At 42.6% G+C, this 21,689-nt stretch overlaps 1 protein-coding gene and 2 pseudogenes across 2 annotated transcripts in view; 2 read left to right on the top strand and 1 right to left on the bottom strand.

The window, feature by feature from the left end:
* The window catches only part of LOC144275109 (uncharacterized), an 807,364-nt pseudogene that overhangs the window by 466,268 nt on the left and 319,407 nt on the right, over nt 1-21,689 (top strand). The window lies entirely within an intron of this gene.
* LOC144274860 (olfactory receptor 6F1-like) lies at nt 8,856-9,821 on the top strand (annotated as a pseudogene).
* On the bottom strand, nt 13,231-14,184 carry LOC144275105 (olfactory receptor 14A16-like). The gene has a single exon (XM_077834243.1). The coding sequence runs from the start codon at nt 14,182-14,184 to the stop codon at nt 13,231-13,233; it is 954 nt and encodes a 317-aa protein (XP_077690369.1).

The raw sequence follows: 21,689 nt of genomic DNA, 5'->3' as shown, positions 1-21,689 counted from the left end.
GTGCCTAGCAGGATCTTCAAAAGCACCTTGGTGTCTAACTTCCATTGAAGTCCCTAGAATTCAAACTATACGACATTCAAGCACACTAGGGAGCCTTAGGGTAAAATTTCCTAAAGCACCTAGGTGACTTAGGAGCTTAAGTCTCATTGGCTCTTTAGTCAATTAGCTGCACTTGAAAATTTAACTGTCAATCCTATTTTCAAAAGTGATTTAGGGCCAGATTAGTTGAGGTATTTAGGCACCTGGTGGGATTTTGAAAAGCACCTTGGTACCTAAAACATTGATTTAAATGGATGTTAGGCCACTAAAAGGTTTGAAAATTCCACTAGGTGCCTAAATACTTTTAAAAATCTGGCCCTAGGGCTTGTCTATACAGAGAAGACACAGCAACTTAACTTCAATATGTTTATTTAGTCCACTGCAACTTTTGTGCCTTTGTGGACTCTTAGGTTGAAACTGGTTATATCAGTTCAGTTTGCACCTGAAAATTGATGTACATGAGGTTTAAACCAATATAATATCCACACACAAAGTTGCACTGTTTTAGCTAAATTGGTATAAAATCACACCTTTCATTATGTCAGTACAACTTTTTGTGTAGACTGGAGGCAAATATTTCAAAAGCACCAAAGTGTCTTAGAACCAGATTTTCAAAGGTTATTAGGTGTCTAGTGGGATTTTCAAAGGCCTAGGCACCTAAACCCCATTGAATTCAATTGGAGTTATGTGCTTAACCTACGTAGGTACTTCTGAAATTCCCACTAGGTGCTTATCTGCCTATCTTCAGACATCTGAATGTCTTTAACCTCTGGTGCTTTATACTTCTGTATCTTAGAGCACCTATTAGGTTGCCTAAATGTGGACGTAGTTGCCTAACTTTGGGCAGCCACTTAGGGACAGATTTTAAAAAGTATTTAGTCACCTAGTGAGATTATTAAAAGGACATAGGCACCTAACATCCACAGAAATCAATGAGTTGTAGGTTCCTAGGTGCTTCTGGAAATTTCAGTAGGCATCTAAATACCTTGAGAAATCTGGCCTTTTGTCTTTTACAAACGGAGAAACTGAGAACTTAAACAATTTCACAGTGGTCCATCAGCAAGTCAATGGAGACACAGAACCAAGGTCTCCTAACTTCCAGTGCTCTTCTTTAAACAAGGACATCGTCCTCACTAAGCCAGGGGTTTGGCACATTCTTGAGAAGACAGTGAAATTCTGTTGAGACCAAATCCCAAGAGCACTTCTGAGGAATATAAATTAGTCTTATTTCTTGGACCTGTTGAATTGCCATACATAAACGAAGCAGGTAAGGGAAAAAGACAGCAGGGTGATGACAAAATGGTAATGCAATGAGATTCTAATCAATATAGAAATGTATGCAATAAGTAGGAAGATTTTGTGTATGAAACCTTTAAATGTTTGATTTATAGCTGGAGGAAAAAATATGGCTCGCAATGCATTTTTTTCCTCAGAATCCAAGAACTCCTCATTCTAAGGAGAGAATATAATGTGTGAAGGGGGTCTGTTCTGGCTAGTTCTGTCTGCAAAAGCTAATAAGTTAGGTCCACTAGAGAGAGAGAGAGAGAAAGAGAGAGAGGATCCCAGAAATATACTTTAAACCACTTGTATTAAGACATATTTTTTGTATACTTGGTAATGTGACCTACTGGGCCATATCTGTTTGGAAGGAATAGGTTTCCCAGTGAGTAATTGGTTCATCTGTAACATACTTCCTTCTCTCTCCACTTACTTTCTCACTTTCTAAATTTCATTCATCTTTTTCAACTCTTGAATGCATAAGAGAAAATAACTATATGATAGATCTGTGGAACTTGCTGCTGCTGTAATTTATTGAGTCGCTTAGATAAGAATGTAAAAATGGATTGGATATTTCTCTTAGAGGTAGACTTAGGTCTTCGTAGCCACAAATGCCACATGGATGCCCACTCCTCATTCATTTTCACGGGCATTTGTTTGTTTAAGAACCAGATTTTTAAAGGTTTTTAGGCACCTAATGAGATTTTTAGACGCATCTAGGCACCTAAAAATCCTTGATTGCAATGGGTATTAGACACCTAGCTGTTTTGAAAAATCCCAGTACACACCTAAAAGCCTTTAAGAATTTGCCCCATAATCCCTTAGGCAGCTTTTGAAATCTCAGCTGTAGCCTGGTCTGGTAGATGGGAAATAAGGAGTTGGAGTTTGTCCCAGCTCTGTCACTCATTTACTGTGTGAAAGTCAGATTAACTGTCTGTGCCTCAGTTTCCCCATCTGTAAATAAATGAAATAATACCATTCACCCACCTTGGTAAAATGGTTTGAAATCTACAGGTGAAAAAGCACCATGAATTTCTTCTCAAGTCTACTAGAGTGAATGAATAGAATAACTTTGATTTCCTCTGTCATTGGATCAGGCCCTCTGTAACTATGAAGTTTAGGGTATTAGAAGGCAGGAGATCCTGGTCTCTGTTCCGGGCTTTTCCCCTGACTTCCGATGCATCCATAAGCAAGATCCTTTACCCCTCTGCCCTAATTTCTCCTCATATGGCAGAAGATTGATAATGATTAATTATTTACTAAAGAGGAGCATTGGGCCCATTCCAAACAACACTGAAGTTATGGCTACAAAGGGAGTTCTTTTCAACCTGTTGTAGAATAAAATAGCTTATGACTGGACAGTGATTTGAAGATGTAAAGAGGTTTATAAATACAAGGTATCATTATTTTTGCCAGACTAGCTCAGATTAGCATAAGGAGGATAATCATGATGGGTGCGATTTTTAAAAGAGTCTGTGGGAATCAGGCATTTACATTCCACTGAATCACAATGAGATTTGAATTTTTAATTGCTTTGAACTCCTTTGAAAATCCCATTGCACAGTGACAATCAATCGTTTATCCTTGAGGGCAAAGTCTTATTTCTGTCTCAGCTGAGCATGAAATGTGCCTCTAAGGACTGGCACCACAAAATCAGGTACATTTATTTTGGTTTATAATTTCTTCTTTTGTAAAATGGGGACAATGACCCTGACTCCAGTTGTAAAATGCGTTGAGATCTACTGATGAAAAGAATTGCACAAAAGCTAGGGATTATACTTAATGAGCATTGTCAATTAAGCACTGTCTGGTACATAATTCTTTATGAAATTCTTGTTCTGTTCTCACTTTTATGTTAATATGTCATGGATAGGCTTGGCAGCATTTTATTTTTATTATTTATAATTTTGATGGGTACTGTCAATGTTTATTTTTAAGCATTTTCTCCACTTTTTATTTATTTCAGTGTTCATAGTTGTACAAAATTATGGGGGTGGGGCGTGGGAGACTGTCAGACAAATGATAGTTAACACTGAGTATCAAAAAGTGAAAGCTCTATAAACCATTAAAACAAATTTTCAACATCACGTGTTAAACTATAGAAAGTAAATATCCTTAATTCAAAAGATCATACCTGTTTTTACTGTTCATTTACTAATCCATTTGTAAGATGAATTCAAAAGTCTAAATCACTGGATTTTGACTCTAATAAGTTCTCCCGTAGTATTTTTCTTACTTTGCCTATCTGTAAATTTTGAGTTTTATCGATAGAAATACATTTTCATCAGTGTGTGTGTGTGTGTGTGTGGTGAAATCGACATTTACCAACATTCACCAATACAAATCTAATCCTTCCAAGCCTAATCATGACGTCTGTTGCTTGGTTGTTAGAATTTGATCCTGGGCAAAATGTAAAATCAGTTTTAATGTTCAATACAAAGGGGGAGATTGTCAAAGGATTTTCAATGGGAGTTGGGCCACAGAATTGCCCTCTTTGCCTCTGAAAATCTTCACCAAAGACAAAAATCATGGTCCTGGACTCAGAAGAAGACACATAAATAACCCCAGTGTTCCAAAGGTGTGTATTGGGAAGGGTAGCTGAGTTCTGAAATGAGCTGGAGAATGGAAAATGAGGGAGGATCTAGGAGAAAAGATTAGGAGTTCAAGTTTGGCAATGTTGTGCTGGAACTAGAGATTATGATTCTCTGCCTTGGAATATACCAATGTAAAATGTTCATCGTAGAGCTTTTGAGGAACAAAGACAAGTCCTGCCTGCCGCAGAGCACAGCAGAGATTCATGAAGGAGAAAATAGCAGAGGACAAGACTGACCCATTTACCTTAATATTAGAAGAAAGGAAATTTTCAGGGAAAACTGGGATATTTTTCTTCCTATTCTTCTTCATGCTAAATTCCGTAGATCTGTTAAAATGGGATTTGCATATCCGTGATTCTCCAGAGTGCAAGTCAAGATCATCCCTTAAATATGGACATCCAGCATCAAGAGAAATTCTACGTGCCATGTGTCCATAACCTAATGGAGTTCAATGGGTATTGGGTACCAAACTCTCTTAGGCCCCTTTGAAAATCCCAGCTAACAGCATGGAGGGACTTTTGACAAGGAATAGCACTGGCTGAAGATTGAATGAACAATTAGTAGATCAAAAGTGCCATCAACATTTCAAATGTCAATGGGAAAAATGATGAAATGATCATGATCCCCTTCCCTTCCCTTGCCCTGTTTCTTGACAAACTCTAGTTGTAAGTCGTAGCTGATTGAGGCTTAGGGAGATAGGGGAGGTGGTAATAATTATTCAGGCACTAGGATTCTGACTTGAACATTCAAGGAACATCCAATAATGCATTTTAAACTGTTTAACTCCATGAGCATCTCTTGTGACCTACAGAATTCAAGACTGGGATAGAGATGGAAAACTGATTTGGTGTGTTGGTTTTTACCCTCTGAGTCCTGGATTTCCCTATTGCTGCTATTTGCATACAGAAGGAAGCGTCCACTCCCATGGATGATGAGATTGTTTCTCATCAGGAGGACTGAGAAGAACAGAATTCAATACAAAGTATCATTTGTTTCTCCAGATGTTAGAAACTCTGTGGACCAAATGAATTTGGTCACTGTGTGGGGTGGGGTAAAATTTTCAACAGCAGCTAAGGGCCAGATTTTTAAAGGTATTTAGGCACTTAGTGGGATTTTCAAAAGCATCTAGGTGGCTAAAACCCACTCAAATCCACTAGTACCTCAGGAGGATGTTAAACAGAAGCTACTAAAGTTAGACATTTTTAAATCAGCAGATCCAGATAACCCACATCCAGGAGTTTTAAAAATGCTAGCTGAGGAGCTCACTGGGCCTTTAGTGTTGAAACACTGGAAGAAAGCTAATGCTGTGCAATATTGAAAAAGGGTAAATGGGAGGACCAAGGTAATTATAGGCCTGTCAGCCTGATAGGCCTATCAGGCAAGATAATGGAGTGGCTGATTGTGAGGTTATTGACATAAGCTGGGACCATATAGATCATTGTTGCTACCAAAGTCCTGTAGAGGCACCAAATCTTGTATAAAGGGAGTCAAATAAGGTGTCAAAGACAAGGTTATGGTTTGCTGGTTCTGATTATGCTGTCTATTTGTGTGTATTATTTTTGTAGTTAAAGTTATGAATATTGGCTCTATACTGTCTGTATTTCAAACTTATTCTATGCTTCTCCGTGACACCCCAGACAAGTTGGTATCAGCTCTGCCTAGCCTGCTTGATGGCCCATTAAGGACCATCCGCTATACAATTGACCCACTGAGAGAATGCAGACATGCCTTGGGACTCAGCAAGGTATGCAGGGACCTGCCTATGGACAGAACTCTGAGGTGTTTCCAGGCTAGGTGTTGGACAGCTTGTCTTTGGCACAAAGAAAGAAAGAAAGACCACATGGCAAGAGACTATAAAAAGCTGCTGCAGCTCCCCCATCTTGTCTTCAGTCCTGCTTCTTACCTCTGGAGGGACTTTGCTACACTGAAGCTCTGAACCAAGGACTGAAAGACCCATCCCTGCTGTGGATGTCCTCCAGAGACTTGATTTGAACCTGCAGTTTATTCTCTCACTGCTGCAAGCCTGAACCAAGAACTTTTCCATCACTGTGTGTAATTGACTCCATTGAACAAATTCTAGCTCTCATCTATATCTTTTCTTTTTATGAATAAACCTTTAGATTTTAGATTCTAAAGGAATGGCAACAGCGTGATTTGTGGGTCAGATCTGATTTGTATATTGACCTGGGTCTGGGACTTGGTCCTTTGGGATCGAGAGAACCTTTTTTCTTTTACTGGGCTATTGGTTTTCATCACCATTTGTCCTCATAATGTGTGGCACTGGTGGTGATACTGGGAAACTGGGGTGTCTAAGGGAATTGCTTGTGTGACTTGTGGTTAGCCAGTGGGGTAAAAGCAAAGTCTTCTCTGTCTGTCTGGTTTGGTTTGCCTTGGTGTGCACAGAAACCACCGGCCTTGGGCTGTAACTGCCCTGCTTGAAGCAATTTGTCCTGAATGGGCACTCTCCGTTGGGTCTCGCCAGAACCAGCATCATTACACCGATAAGGGACTCAATTAATAAAGAAATAAAGTAATATAATTAATGTAATTTAACATGGGTTTATGGTAAATAGATCCTGTCAAACTAACTTGGTATCATTTTTGATGACATTATAATTGTGATTGATAAAGGCAATAGTGTTGATATAATAGACTTCTCTATGGCATTTGACTTGGTACTGCCTGACGTTTTGACTAAACAACTAGAAGGATACAAAAATAACTTGGCACACAATACATGGACCAAAAGCTGGCTAACTTTTAGGCCTCAAAATGTAATTGTAAAAGGGAATTGTCATGGAACAAGTATGTTTCCAATGGGGTCCAAGAGGGTTCTGTTCATATCCTAACGCTATTAAACATTTTTTAATGACATGGAAGATGACATAAACTCATCACTGATAAAGTTTGCAAATGACACAAAAATGAGGAAGTAGTTAATAATGAAGAGGACTGGGTTACAGAGCGATCTGGATCACTTGGTAAGCTGGGCGTAAGCAAACAATATGATTTTACTATGGCTAAATGTGAATGTATACATCTAGGAACAAAGCATGTAGGACATACTTGCAGGATGTGAAACTCTATTGTGGGAAACAGTGATTCTGAAAAAGATTTGGCGGTCATGGTGGATAATCAGCTGAACATGAGCTCCCAGTGTGATGCTGTGCCAAAAGGACTAATGCAATTCTTGGATGCATAAACAGGAAAAAGACTATGTCCAGTTCTCATGTCAACAATTCAAAAAGGATGTTGATCAATTGGAGAGGGTTCAGAGAAGAGCCATGAGAATGATTAAAAGTTTAGGAAGCACGCCTTATAGTGATAGACTCAAGGAGCTCAATCTATTTAGCTTAACAAAAAGAAGGTTAATGGGTGAATTAACCACAGTCTATAAATTCCTTCATGGTCTCTTCAGTCTAGCATAGAAAGGGATAACACCATACAATGGCTGGAAGTTTAAGTTAGGCAAAATCAGACTGGAAATAAGGCGTACAGTGAGAGTAATTAACTTTTGGAGCAATTTACTAACGGTCATGGTGGATTCTCCATCACTGAGAATTTTTCAATCAAGATTGGATGTTTTTCTAAAAGATCTGCTCTACAAATTATTTGGGAGAAGGTCTATTTCCTGTGTTATACAGAAGGTCAGACTAGATGATCACAATGGTCCCTTCTGGCTTTGGAATCTATGAATCAATGAAATCAATGAGTTTAGGTGCCTCGGTGTTTTTGAAAATCCCACTACATGCCTAAATACCATTTAAAATCTGGCCCTGGGTGACTTGAGAGCCTACATCCAATTTTCAAAAGAGCTTTAATCTTTCAGAACCAGATTTTCAAAAGTATGAAGATGTCTAAAGCTTCAGATAGATGCTTAGTGGGATTTTCAAAAACACCTAACCAGATTAGGTGCCTAACCTGCTTAAGCATTTTTGTCAGTCAGCATCATTGACATCTAAACACTTTTGAAACTCTAGCTCTTAGGCTCCTAAGCAACTTACATGATTTTGTAATAGGATTTAGGCTTCTATATCATTTAGGCAGTCTCATAAATATAAAGGGAAGTATACAGTGCTATAAAATCCCTTTCTGTATACAGTGCTATAAAATCCCTCTTGGACAGAGGCAAAAGCCTTTCACCTGTAAAGGGCTAAGAAGTTAAGATAACCTCCCTGGCACCTGACCAAAATGACCAATGAGGAGACAAGACACTTTCAAAGCTGGAGGGGGAGGAACAAAGAGTCTGTCTGTCTGTCTGTGTGATGCTTTTGCTGGGAACAGATCAGGAATGCAGCTCAGAACTCCTGTAAAAAGTTAGTCAGTAATCTAGCTAGAAATGCATTAGATTTCCTTTTGTTTAATGGCTGGTAAAATAGGCTGTGCTGAATGGAATGTATATTCCTGTTTTTGTGTCTTTTTGTAACTTAAGGTTTTGCCTAGAGGGATGCTCTATGTTTTGAATCTGATTACCCTGTAAGGTATTTACCATCCTGATTTTACAGAGGTGATTCTTTTACCTTTTCTTTCATTAAAATTCTTCTTTTAAGAACCTGATTGCTTTTTCCTTGTTCTTAAGATCCAAGGATTTGGGTCTGTGTTCACCTGTACAAATTGGTGAGGATTTTTATCAAGCCTTTCCCAGGAAAGGGGGTGTAGGGCTTGGGGGGGATACTCTGGGGGAAGACGTCTCCAAGTGGGCTCATTCGCTGTTCTTTGTGTAACACTCTTGGTGGTGGCAGCATAGGGTTCAAGGACAAGGCAAAGTTTGTACCTTGGGGAATTTTTTAACCTAAGCTGGTAAGAATAAGCTTAGGGGCTCTTTCATGCAGGTCCCCACATCTGTACTCTGGAGTTCAGAGTGGGGAAGGAACCTTGACAGGCACCCTTGAAAATTGTACCTGTGATGTCTAACAATCCATGTAACAAAGCTTCTCCTGAATTATGATCTCTTGTATCTTGACAGACGGAGCCTGTGACTGGAATAGAGAAGGAAAACCACTCCAGGATACAGGAATTATCCTTCTGGGCTTCCCCCGTAGTCAATATTTGCAGATCTCTCTTTTTGTGGTGTTTACCATGATGTATGTCCTGACAGTTGCAGGAAATGTTGCCATCCTAGTCCTAGTGAGGGCCAGCCATCAACTCCGTACCACCATGTACTTCTTCCTTTGCAACCTCTCCTTGATGGAGATATGATACACCACAGCCTGTGGCCCCAAGACCATTGCGATTTTCCTGGGGAAAAGCAGGACCATCCCCTTTAGTAGCTGCATCCTGCAGATGTACTTCATTTTCTCCCTGGGCTGCACAGAATATTTCCTCTTGTCTGCCATGGTCTATGACTGCTATCTGGCTATTTGCTACCCATTGCACTATAGCACCATCATGAACAGCATCTTGTCTGCTCAGCTGGCCCTTGGCTCCTGGGTGTGTAGTTTCCTGGCTATTTCTATCCCAGAATCTCTGATAGTTAGGTTGTCCTTCTGTGGCACTAATGTCATTACTCGTTTCTTCTGCAGCATGGATTCCTTAATCATTCTCTCCTGCCCAGACACCTATGTGATAGAGATGGCAGCTTTTATCATCTCGATCATCGTCATCCTGGGATTATGTTCAATAACTCTGGTCTCCTACATTTACACCCTCTCCACCATACTGAGAATCCCGTCAGCCCAAGGCCAGCAAAAGGCCTTTTCCACTTGCTCTGCCCATCTCACTCTTGTGATTATATGATACAGCTCCACAATCTTCCTGTATGTCAGGCCTTCCAAACAGAATGCCTTGGACATGAACAAGCCTGTCAACACTTTGAATACTATTGTAACTCCACTGTTAAACCTCTTCATTGACAGTCTGAGAAACAAAGAGGTGAAGGAGGCTTTATGGAAGGTATTCAGTGGGACATGAAGTTGTTTTTGAATGGCTTAGATGTTACTGGGTATGATTCTCAGCCTGTGCTCATGTTCCCTTTGGTAGTAACCATCCTTGTTGTTGTGCTTTTAATCCTGGTTCCAGTTTTACATTTACAACTTTTGTATTTGGGTAAAATGTTCAGAAGTGCCTAAGGGCCAGTTTTGCAAAGGAATTTGGGCACCTAAAGATTCAGATAGGCCCCTAAACACCATGAAAGATGTGGTTTCTAGGGGCCTAATTTTTATTGAAAATCTACTGGACGTGAGCTCCTAAGGGCCGTATTTTCGAAGATATTTAGGTGTCTAAAGACGCAGATAATTGTTTAGTGGGCTTTTCAAAAGCACTTCAGCAGATGAGGCACCAAAATCCCATTGATTTCAGTGGTAGCTACAAATACTTTCGAAAATCTGTCCCTGAAAATCTCTCGAGAGGTCTCATCAACAGCCCATTGGCATCAATGAACATCTTTCAACTGAATTAAATGGCCTTTCGATCAGGCCCTATGTGGACATTACTTTCAGCAATTCACATTTAGGCCCCGATCCTGAGATCCTTACTCAAGTGCTAAATTATATTATTTTGAGTCGTCCAGTTGACTCTAATGAGACTACTCACACTAGGAAAGAAAGCCTGTGCATAAAGCGTATGCAGGATCAAGACCTTAGTGACTCAGAAGTTTGTCCTAAGTTTAAATTTGTAGCAACTCCAGAGTTTTCATTATCTGTGATGTATTACTGGTTGGCCAATTCACACGACATTGTGTCTGTTCCCTGGTTCAATAGCTGAAAAATTATTAAACAGCAGACTAAAGAACAACATGCAGGAAATAAAGAATGATGAACAACCATGGTGGATTTTTTTTTTTAATTAGTGAAGAATTTCAAAAAATCAAACTTATTTCCCTTTTTAAGGGTTCTAAGTTTGGAGGTCCTACATGTTGGTAAATGGAAACAATTCAATAATGTTTTTTATAAAGTTTTCCATTTAAATGTTGTCAAAAATTGAAATGAAAAATTTAATTAAAAAAAGAAAAAAAATTCACTAAATCAACAGTTCTTTACAAAAATTTTCATTTTTGAAAATGGTCATTTTTCAACAAAAAGGAATTGCAAGGGAGAAGTTCAATTAATGGTGATCAATATGTTTTCACAGAATGTTTTTTATCAAATGAACTTGATCTAACTGACATTTCTGATTGTTAAAGGCAATGGTGTTGACATAATAGACTTGTATTTTTCTAAAGGTTTGATTCAGGCTAACATCACACTATTTAAAAATAACACTACACAAAAACAATAGTAAATTGATTAAAAACTGGCTAACTGATAGCTCTCAAAACATAACTCTTGATGGGAACTGTTCATTTGAATGGGTGATAGATGCCTAGATGCTTTTGAGAATCCCACTAGGTTCCTAAATACCTTTACATATCTTGCCCTTGATGCCTGACTTATTTGTATTTTTGTATATTTGTATCTAGACCAGTCTTATCATCAGAGTGTAAATAAACTTTAACTTTTACCTTTGTATCCCCTTACCTTTTGGAAAGTGTTTTACTTATTAAGGCCAGGGATTTCAAAGGAGGTAAAGATGTAGGCTGGGTTTACCAAAGGAACCTGAGAGAGTTTTAATAGAATTTTTGCACCTATGTCCCTTTGACATCTTTGGAAGTCCCAGCCATAATTAGAGCTGGTTGGAATTTTCATTGTAGAGGAAATTCCAATAGTTTGAAATTGGTTTTTATCCCAAATCTGGATGAAAATTTAAAACGTGCTGATACAGACTAATACGGCTACCACTCTGAAACTTGTATTTAGCTGTGACATTCTGAACACCTTTCCCAGACCCGAAGAAGAGCTCTGTGTAAGCTTGGAAATTTGTCTCTCCCAACAACAGAAATTGGGCCAATACAAGATGTTACTTCACCCATTGCTCGGAAAACCCCATCAAGGAGATGACATACGGGCACGCCCAATAAATGAGAAAACACTGACAATACTGTCTACCCAAACACTCAGCATCTCCCCAGGCAGAGGAACCAGAATGGAGATGGGGTGGGCAGGGGGCCATGGCCCCATCACTTTTAAAAGTGGGAGGGCTATGTTCTCCCACTTTTTACTGGCCTTAAGGGTGAGCGATGGCGGGGAGGGGGCAGAGAGGAGCAAGCGTGGGGAAGGGCCTTGGGGGGAAGAGGCAGCATGAGGGTGGGGCCGCGGGGGAAGAGGCCGTGTGGGGGTGGGGCCTTGGTTCAGGTGTCGGTGCCCCCCCCCGACTTCTAGGGAGCTTCTAGCGCTCCTGTCCCTAGGCACTCCCACCTCATAAAGAAACAAAACAATCCACCAGTAAAAAGAAAACAAAAAAACCCCTAAAATAAAATTTTAAAAAACTGAGAAAGAAGCAAGAACCAAAAAACTGCACTGATACCACAATCATATTTTTTACCCTGAGGGGAAGAACAAAAAAAGGAATGGAGTCTCTGGCTCCTCAGGGTCTACTAGGGGCTTTGCTATGGCTCCTGATTTTATGTGGAAGGTGCTCAGATAGCATGGTGATGGGTACAGTGTGGAATCCTACGATAGATAGATAGATTAGATTAAATTGAACGAACTCCTGCAAGTCCTTCTTACATGGGATTATGGCTGGCACCTGACACAGGGTAGGAGTCTGCACTTAAATAGGTACCTTGTCTCTTTGTCATGTGCTAAAATTAAGACTTCCAGACCCACCAGCCGTGCTCCCCCTCTCCCCCCCATCACTTCCAGACTCCCTATACAGCAAAAGACTTGTTCCATGCAGCAGGGCCTGTAGGTGAAAGGCAACAAAAGTCAAAGGCCCCATACTTCAGTCTTGATTTGTCTGAGTGATAGTCCTTCAGCAAAGTAACAGGCACCTTTCTCAGGTAGGAGGAGAGCTGCCATGAACAAAGAGCAATAGACTGCTATTGAGCAAGCCCAGACTTCTGCAGTCACCATGTCAATATTTACCCAGATAGCAAAACACAGAGTTCATGATCTGATGCTGCCATATCCCACTCTGTCACACCAGCAAACAGAAACCCAAAAGCCATCATACCCCAAGCAAAGTTTTGACCCCCAAAAAGGAGAAGAACCAGAGACTCCATGAAGTCCACTGGGTACTTTCTAATGGCTACTGATTTTATGTGGAAGGTACTCAGATAACATGGTGAGGGGTGGCAGTATAAAAGCATGAGATAGATAGATTTTCATCTTACTTATACTGGTATAAACCTGGAAGAACTCCACTGACTTAGTGGAGTTAGTGTGGATTTACCACTATACATACAGCATTTTGCATAAAAAAATCACACGCCATATTCTTATGGGGACAGTAATGTCATCAGTTGATTGTATTTGCTAAAAAAACACAGATAAAACCATGTTCATCAGAGAAACGCAGACATTTTATTCTTGTTGAATAACCTCCACCCAGTCAGTTTCCTCAGGGAAGCTTTGATTTCCTTGTTCCTTATGCTGTAGATGATCGGATTCATCACTGGCGGCAGCACGGAATAGAGAACAGCCACCACGAGATCCAGAGCTGACGGAGAGCTGGAGATGGGTTTCATGTGGGCAAAGACAACAGTGGAAAGAAACATGGAAATTACAATGAGGTGAGGAAGGCATGTGGAGAAGGTTTTATGTCGGCCCTGCTCAGAGGGGATTCTCAATACCGTGGTGAAGATCTGAACATATGTCACAATTATAAAAACAAAGCAACTTAGGGTTAAACACACACCAAATTCAATAACCCCAACTTCACTGAGGTACGAGTTAGAGCAGGCGAGCTTGAGTAGCTGGGGGATTTCACAGAAGAACTGATCCACCATGTTGCCTCCACAGAAGGTTATCAAAAACGTGTTCCCGGTATGCAATGAAGAATAGAGAATTACACTGATCCCGGCACTGGCTGCCATTTGGACACAAGCTGTCCTGTTCACTATAGTCTTATAGTTCAGTGGTTTGCAGATGGCAACGTATCGATCATATGCCATGATGGTAAGTAAGGCGAAGTTGGCTCCAGCAAAGAAGATGAGGAAAAAGACTTGGGTGACACATCCAGCATAGGAAATGGACCTGGTGTTCATTAGGGAATTAGCCATAGATTTGGGGATGGTGACAGAGATGGAGCCGAGGTCTAGGATGGACAAACTCATCAGGAAGAAGTACATGGGGGTGTGAAGGTGGTGGTCAAGAGCTATGGCTATGATGATGAGAAGATTCCCTGTCAGGGCTGCCAGGTAAAGCACTAGAAACACCATGAAGTGCAAAATCTGCAGCTCTCGAACATCAGAGAATCCCAGGAGAAGGAACTCGGTCACGGTGGTTTGGTTGGACATTTTCTTTCTTAGTTCATCGTGTGATGGCTGTGGAGGAAAGGACAAGAGCAATGGTCAGGGGTATAGTGAGAGAAGGAGTGACTGATTCCCCTCTCCATGATTTCTCATGGTGTGAATGTCAAAGGGACACAGCACTTGTCACTTCCATTGACTGGAGTAGTGAGGGCTCCTAACCGCTCACAACCAGAGCACTACTCTGGTGCGTTATGACAGGAGTGTAAATTGGCATCGCTCCCTTAAAGTCACTGGAGCTGGGTCAGTTTTACACCATCTGAGGATCTGGCCCAAGATGTGGCTTGATCAAATGCAGGATGAAAGATGGAACAAAGTACAACCCAAATCCAACAATCTGAGCCAAAATTATGCCCCTATTGCTACAGACAGCAGGCTCACAACTTGGCCAACTCAACTACTAAAATGCCAGCACAGTCTGATTCCCACTTAACTGAGAAATACAGCACAGAATCACCCAGCTTCCCACATGGCAGCTTTTCTGTGATGATTCCACCCCAACATCCCACATACCGCCTGATGCCTACTTACACGTTGATTTATGGCACCAGATCCCAGCTGCACTCCCATTGCTGGGTGATGTTGGGCTGGTCGCATTGCTCAGTTACTGCTAGGTTGTGTGGTTCCCCTCTGTGACTTTATTTCTGTGCTGTGTGAGTCAGGAGACTTCAGTTCTAGTCTCCCCTCTGTCACTTTGTGACCATGGAGCAGTCACTGCTGCCTCTCTTTCCTCCCCTTCCCTTTCTCTGTCTTGTGTACTTTGAATATGAACTCTTTTGGAGATGGATTGTGTCTTCCTATGTGCATGTTCTGTGCACATGTTGACAATATTTTTGTTTAGCGGGCAACAGTGAGGTTAACATAGAGGCTATGATGGTAGAAGTGGAGATTTGGGTTCTTGTTCCATCAACCTCCTGCACGTCCTTGGGTAGGATAAAGAGAGAAAGGCTTTGTCTGGGAGCTTCGACTCTCAGGGCTTTAGTTTAGAGAGGTTAGTATGTTTAAAACACATTCTCTGGGCTACCAAATTTGCTACTTACTCAGTTTTACCATCCTGCAGCTACCCCTTTGAAACAGACAAACACCGTTGCAATAGAGGGAATGGGGTTGGAAATTATGGTGTTATTGGACAATATTCATGTTCCCCACCCTGCCAAAAAGCTAAGTTTCCAGGTAGGAGTAGTCAGACAATTTCTACTTTACTTCAAAGGAAAATTCAATTTTCAGTTGAATATATTTTCATGGAAAGTCTCTGATATCCATAAAAATGAAAACTTTTTTTGATTATGCCTAAAAATTTTCAGGTTCCAACAGTTTTAGGCTGAAGCTGTTTGGTTCTCACAACCTCAATGAAAAATCAATTTTTTCTGGTGGAAAAAAAAATCTGATCATCTCTAGATATCTGCATAATTTGATAGTAAAAGTCTTAAAGAGTTCTAATTGCAATTCATATTTCTGATATTATATTTGCCCCATATATTAATACTCTAACATATTTAATTGAAATAGAAAACTTACTTTGTTGGTCTTTATTCCAATTTGCGATGCATTTGATCCGACTGTGTTAGGAATCATTGGTCATTATCTATCTATCTATTCACCCACTGCCAGGATTGTTTGGTTCTCTCTCTCATGCCCCCATCACTGTAGTATCCACCAGCTGTTGTCGCATCCCTTCGCTGGATGTCCTGAGTTGCAGGGGGTCTCTCTGCAGTTCCTAGCACAGATGGGTGCTCCCTGCTTCCCTCCTAGGGCAGGCTTGGGTGAAAGTGATGGACTAAATGGGATCAGGGACTGAAAGACAGTCCCAGCTCTCGAGCTGATCCTGGTTTGTGCCGGCTTCAAACAAGGGCACAGCCCAAGATATCCCTGCTCTGGGGCTAAATAGCTGAATCTGATCTCCAGGGCTGTGAGCCCAGCTCTGCTCTCACCTCAGGAGCAAACCATCCTGACAACCTGCCCTAGCTGACCCTAACCCCCCAGAGGGGGAACAGCACCTGCCCTGCATCTCACATGATGACAGCATCTCTTGAAGGACCTTTAGCTAAAAACAAGGCAGGGCTGGATCACAAAGGGGGTCCCCACAGGATGGCAAAATAAAACATATATTTGTAGCACAGACATGGGATCTACAATAGCTAAGAACCGCTTGGCATCAGAGTCTCAGATGGCCTGGAATAGCCTGTTCCTTCATTAACTCCACGTAGTCACCTCTAGGGGAGCAGAGGTGTTTTTCTCCTGCATTGCACCAGCAGCTCTTGGGATGCAGCCACCAGAGGAACAGACAGCTCAGGCTGCCCTGGCTGCTTGAAGTTCCTCACTAAGAGACAAACACTAAAAACTAAGGACCAGGTCCTGAGCTGGTGTAAATTGATACACTTCCATTGACTTCAGAGTAGCGTGGGCTATTTACACCACTTGGGGATCTGACTCATTGACTTCCAGGGAGCTACATCCATTTACACCAGCTGGGGATCTGGCCCATGATGCAGTTTCCAAACCATATCCTTTGCCTGTGAAACTGAACCAAAGAAGAGTCAAACAAACATTCGTAACCAGTCTCCTCTTTCCTAGCTCTTTGTCTAGGGATGAATTACAAGTATAACTTGTAAGGGTGACAGAGTGATTCATTCCCACTTGGGACAGAACTGGGGACAGTGTTGTGGAGATTTTCTGCATCTGATCTTCAACTTTTATTGGGATGAATAGCCCAGGTCTTTTCCTTTCTTTCTTTCTTTCTTTCTTTCTTTCTTTCTTTCTTTCTTTCTTTCTTTCTTTCTTTCTTTCTTTCTTTCTTTCTTTCTTTCTTTCTTTCTCTGTAGTAACATTTTTTTCCTTCCGGCAGACAACATTAAAATAAAAGGCTCCTTTGGCTGCAGATGCACTGTTTAAAAATGTGTAATTTACACGAGACATTCATGTCAGAGAAACTGATGAAATACAAAGAGCCAGAGAGTAGAAATCAGCCCGAGACCTATTGGAATCAATGGTTCCAATCCTCAGCAAGTTCAAATCAGGGTAGCTCCACTGGAGTGAATGGGTCAATGCCCCAGTTTCTGTAAATCACCTCTAGCTGCCTTGGACTCAGAGGGTCCAGATCCCCAAACAGCTGTTGTGTAAATCAGCCCCAGCCCCACTGAAGTCAATTAGACCAGTTCCTCAGTGAATGTAAATTGGCAGAGTGCTATGGAACTCGGCCAGGTTACATGAGCTAAATATCTGTGCCATGATGTCGAGTTTTTTGTTTGTTCCTGTCTCTGAGATTCTCATTGCTGAACTTCACAATCCCATCTCAATGCTCCTGGAATATTCCAATAGCAGGGTTCATAGAAACCTGCAAGATGGGTACCCAACCAGTAAATGAACTGATGAATATTATTACCATCACAGCAACACCTTTCTAGTTAAGGTTGCACCATGACTTCTGTTTAAAGGTCCTCCTTTCTTAAAAAAAAAAAAAAAGGAAAAAACAGAAGACAAGCTTAGTCAGATTCTTTTGAAATTTAATGTTCCTTAGGAGGGTGCAGGGTTGGATTAGTGACTTAAATGTGGGGTCATCTGAGCGAAGGGTTGTGGAGATATGAGCCCAGTTACAAGTTTCTAGGTTTGTTTATTTTGCTCAAAGCTAGAGATCAAACTATTGATGTGATGCAGGTCAAACTGGTCTCAATCTGTCTCATTTTACCCAAGGTAGTGCATGGCCCCCACTAAATCTTGGGGGACCCAAAATGAGAATGGAATTTAAGAAAGTCTGCGTGTTTGATTGTGCTCTTGTGCCAATACCGAAGGAGGGCTAGCGGATTTCCATTCCCGCCATTTCGTATGGTTTAAAGCTCAGTTTCTGGAAGTGCACTAGAAGCTGAATGGTTACTTGGATAGCTTTGAAATTTGGGTGCCTCAGGCAGGCACGGGGTAGCATTCGAGTTCCAAATTTGTTGTCATTTGACCAAGGGCTTCTGGAGTTATAAGCCCCTCCATAACTTCCAGTTTCCTTCTGTTCCCTTGTACTGTTAAACTGCGAGGTACTAATGGCTGGATCAATCACAGACCTCATTGAGATTGACAGCTGTGAATTCATCCTTCAATTAACATAACTAACAATAAGTTAACCAAAAGCCCCCACCTTAAGCTTTGCCTACACTACCAATTTTGTTGGTCAGGATGTGAAAAAACCACCCCGACCGACAAAAGTTTGACCGACCCAAGCGATAAGGGAAGAAAGATCCGAAGGGTAGACACGGCGGTAAAGGTAAAAGCTGTAAGGTCCATAGTGTTGACATGGCCTAACTCTATTGAGTTACTCACTGGGTGAGTAAGAGGAGAAACAACTCCATTTACTCGACTAGAGTTACTCTTTATTTACACCAGGCTGAAGGCAAGCAGAATGAGTCTCCCTGAGTCCAGTGGAATCACTCCTGGTTTGCATGGGGGGAGCGTATCCGCACCAATGACCAGTGTGGGAACACACAGGGATGCCATTAAAGTCTCTCTGTTTGAACTAGGATAAGTCAGCTTGGAAGCCCCAGCCCATGTTTGTAGCTCTCTCCGTTCCTAACTGTGCAACCCTGGACTAGGTCACTTCATTTCCTTCCCCACCTACATTTCCATCCATACAAATGTCCTTTGCTTGATGTGGCCACCTCTCCATGGAATGGGAGAAAATGAAACAAAAACCTGTGAAGTGAAGAAATTTCATTGAAGAAATTTGCTCTAATGAACACACGGCGTGCACCTCTATGATCAACCCCTGGAACTGCTGAAGTCAGTGGGAGCATTGCTAGTGACGGCAGTGGGATCAGGACCAGGCCTTCCCTGCTATGTCAGAGCTGAGGGTTGTGTGACTGACAGAAAAAGACTATTTCTATCAGGAAATTGCAAATTAATTTGAGATGGGCCCAGCTCAGACACTGGACTCTTTCTTGGGATCCTCACTTCCCCAACACTCAGGTGAGGGGGCTTAGGATCTGAGGTTCTGGTTCCACAATAAAGCCCATCCCTACAGAACCCACCTTTACTTTGACTGGCAACAATTGGCTCCTTTGATGGCTATCGCAATCTCCATGGAGAGACCATGTAGTGAAGGGGACTGGGAGCCCGATCTACCCTCTCCCATTTTGAGATGATCTCTTCAGGTCCGCGCTGGTCCATGGTCTCTGCTGAGGCTGCTCACAGGGGATTAACACATTCTAGTTTGGATGGATGAGATGTTTGGTGACTGCTTTCATGACGTGTCCAAGGAAATGAGACACAAAACCAATTTTTCACAGAGCTCAGAAGGAGAGGACACTGGGGCACTGCTCACTCGGGCTGGGTTGAATAGGTGACCTAGACATGAAAGCAGCTGCTTCATCTGTTATTTCCCAAGCCAGCATGTCCCATCCTGCGCCGAGATGGCTATAGCATTCATGTGGACATGCGGTGTGAACTGAGACCTCCTCTCCTTTCATATGTCCAGTGCTGGAAGCGAAGACCAGGGACTGTCCTGCTCTCTAAAGATGGCTTTTCCGGGAACAGAGAGACAAGATGAGTGAGGTAATATCTAGTGAGTAGAAAACAGCTCAACAGAGTGGGCACCATGTATCCCGGGTACTAATTGCTGATTTCCATGGAGAGGCCCCAGGAATGGGCTTGGCCCTCGGGGGAGGGGGGGGAACCTGTAACCAACACTGCAGCATCCTGTGTAATTAGAGCAGAAGCAAGGGGGTGTGGGTGCTTCAGAATCTGGAACAATACAGTGGACACTTGCTCCAGGATGCGAGCTATGACAGGGATTTTCAGAGTGGTTTCAGGGAAACAGGTGCCCAATGCCCATTGTCTGCACAATGGAAGTTAGATGCTTAACTTTCTTAGGGTATGCCTACACTACGAAATAAGGTCAATTTTATAGAAGTCAATTTTTAGAAACTGATTTTATTCAGTTGATCGCATATATCCCCACTAAGAGCATTAAGTCGGCAGAGTGCGTCCTCAATACTGTGGCTTGCGTCGACTTACAGAGTGGTGCACTGTGAGTAGCTATCCCACAGTTCCCGCAGTCTCCGCTGCCCATTGGAATTCTGGGTTAAGCTCCCAATGCCTGATGGGGCAAAAACATTGTCGCACGTGATTCTGGGTACATGTCATCAGGACCCCCCTTCCCTCCGTCCCTCCTTCTGTGAAAGCAATGGCAGAGAATCGTTTCGCGCCTTTTTCTCTGGGTTACCCGTGCAGACACCATACCACGGCAAGCCTGGAGCCTGCTCAGCTCACCGTACGTCTCCTGGGTGCTGCTGGCAGACGCGGTACTGCATTGCTACACAGCAGCAGCTCCTTGCCTTCACGGCAGACGGTGCAATAGGACTGATAGCCGGCGTACGTCTCCTGGGTGCTCCTGGCAGACCTTGGTGAGATCGATCGGGGCACTTGGACAGACATGGCACTCCTCCTCTTAGAGCACTGATTGGGAGCCAGAGACTCCAGGTCATTCTCTTCTTTAAGTTTCATCTCATGGAGATTCAGTCCTGCCTGGAATATCATGTGAGCTGGAGGCTTCTGCCTCAGGCTGCTCTCCCAGCCGGCAGCACTGCGCGGTCGCACCTACCCAGCTATAATGATTTAGACCAACTGAGAACCTGCCCCTTCACTTTTAAGAAACCTGTGTGACCCTTCTGCCAGTTGGAGTCGGCAGCAACAGGGGCCGGGTTCAATATCTAGGGGGTCCTTTTCAACAATGCAACACAACACCGGCTTGAGCCCCCAACTAGTAACCTGGGACAATTACACATCTCCTGTTGGGCACCTCTAGAGATAACACTTCCCCTCTCACAAGCACAGAGCCCGAGTGTAGAAAAGAAACTTTTAATAAACAGGGGGAAAGTAAGCTGCCATTCACTTGGGAAAACACTGCAAGCAGGATTCATAACATAAACCATGAGCAAAACACCCACCCCAGAATAAGTTGGGCAGTGTCCTTTTGCCTCAGGTTCTTAAGTCCAGCAACCAAAAGTTCCTGTAATGTGCCCTTCCCTTCACCGCACCCCACTCACAGCTGTTGTCCTTGGTCAGCGAAGACCCAGAGTTCAGAGGTGCATCTGTGGAGTTCACTGCCCACCCTGGTGGACGGAAAGAAAGGCACCTTGCTCTCTCCGCTGTCCAGGCATTTGCTCTGGCCTCTTCCGTTCCGTTCCGTTCCGTTCCGTTCCGTTCCGTTCTGCCCCGCCCCGCCCCGCCCCGCCAGCCAGCCAGCTAGCCAGCCAGCCACCCACAACTCCACTGGCCTTTGGCACCCATGTCCCCTGCTTAGCAAGTGCAGTTTACTTGAGGGTGAGTTCCTCAGTCAGGGCATGTCAAGCACAGTTCTGCTGCCTTTGATTCACACAAGAAGGATACACAACCCTTTATTACCCCTGCCCCAATAACAAAGTGTCTTGTGATCCAACACCAGCCAAAAGTCATCATTTGGGCAAAGCATTCCCATCATGCTGTGTGCCTAGGCAGAGAGGGAGTGTGTGATG

Source organism: Eretmochelys imbricata, chromosome 14 (assembly GCF_965152235.1).
Source record: "Eretmochelys imbricata isolate rEreImb1 chromosome 14, rEreImb1.hap1, whole genome shotgun sequence".
NCBI lineage: Eukaryota > Metazoa > Chordata > Testudines > Cheloniidae > Eretmochelys > Eretmochelys imbricata.
The sequence above is the reverse complement of the archived record's forward strand: the minus strand, read 5'-3'. Positions and strand labels throughout refer to the sequence as shown.

Excerpts from the sequence above, each read along its gene's own strand:
- LOC144275105 (XM_077834243.1), bottom strand. The coding sequence starts at position 14,184 with ATGTCCAACCAAACCACCGTGACCGAGTTCCTTCTCCTGGGATTCTCT.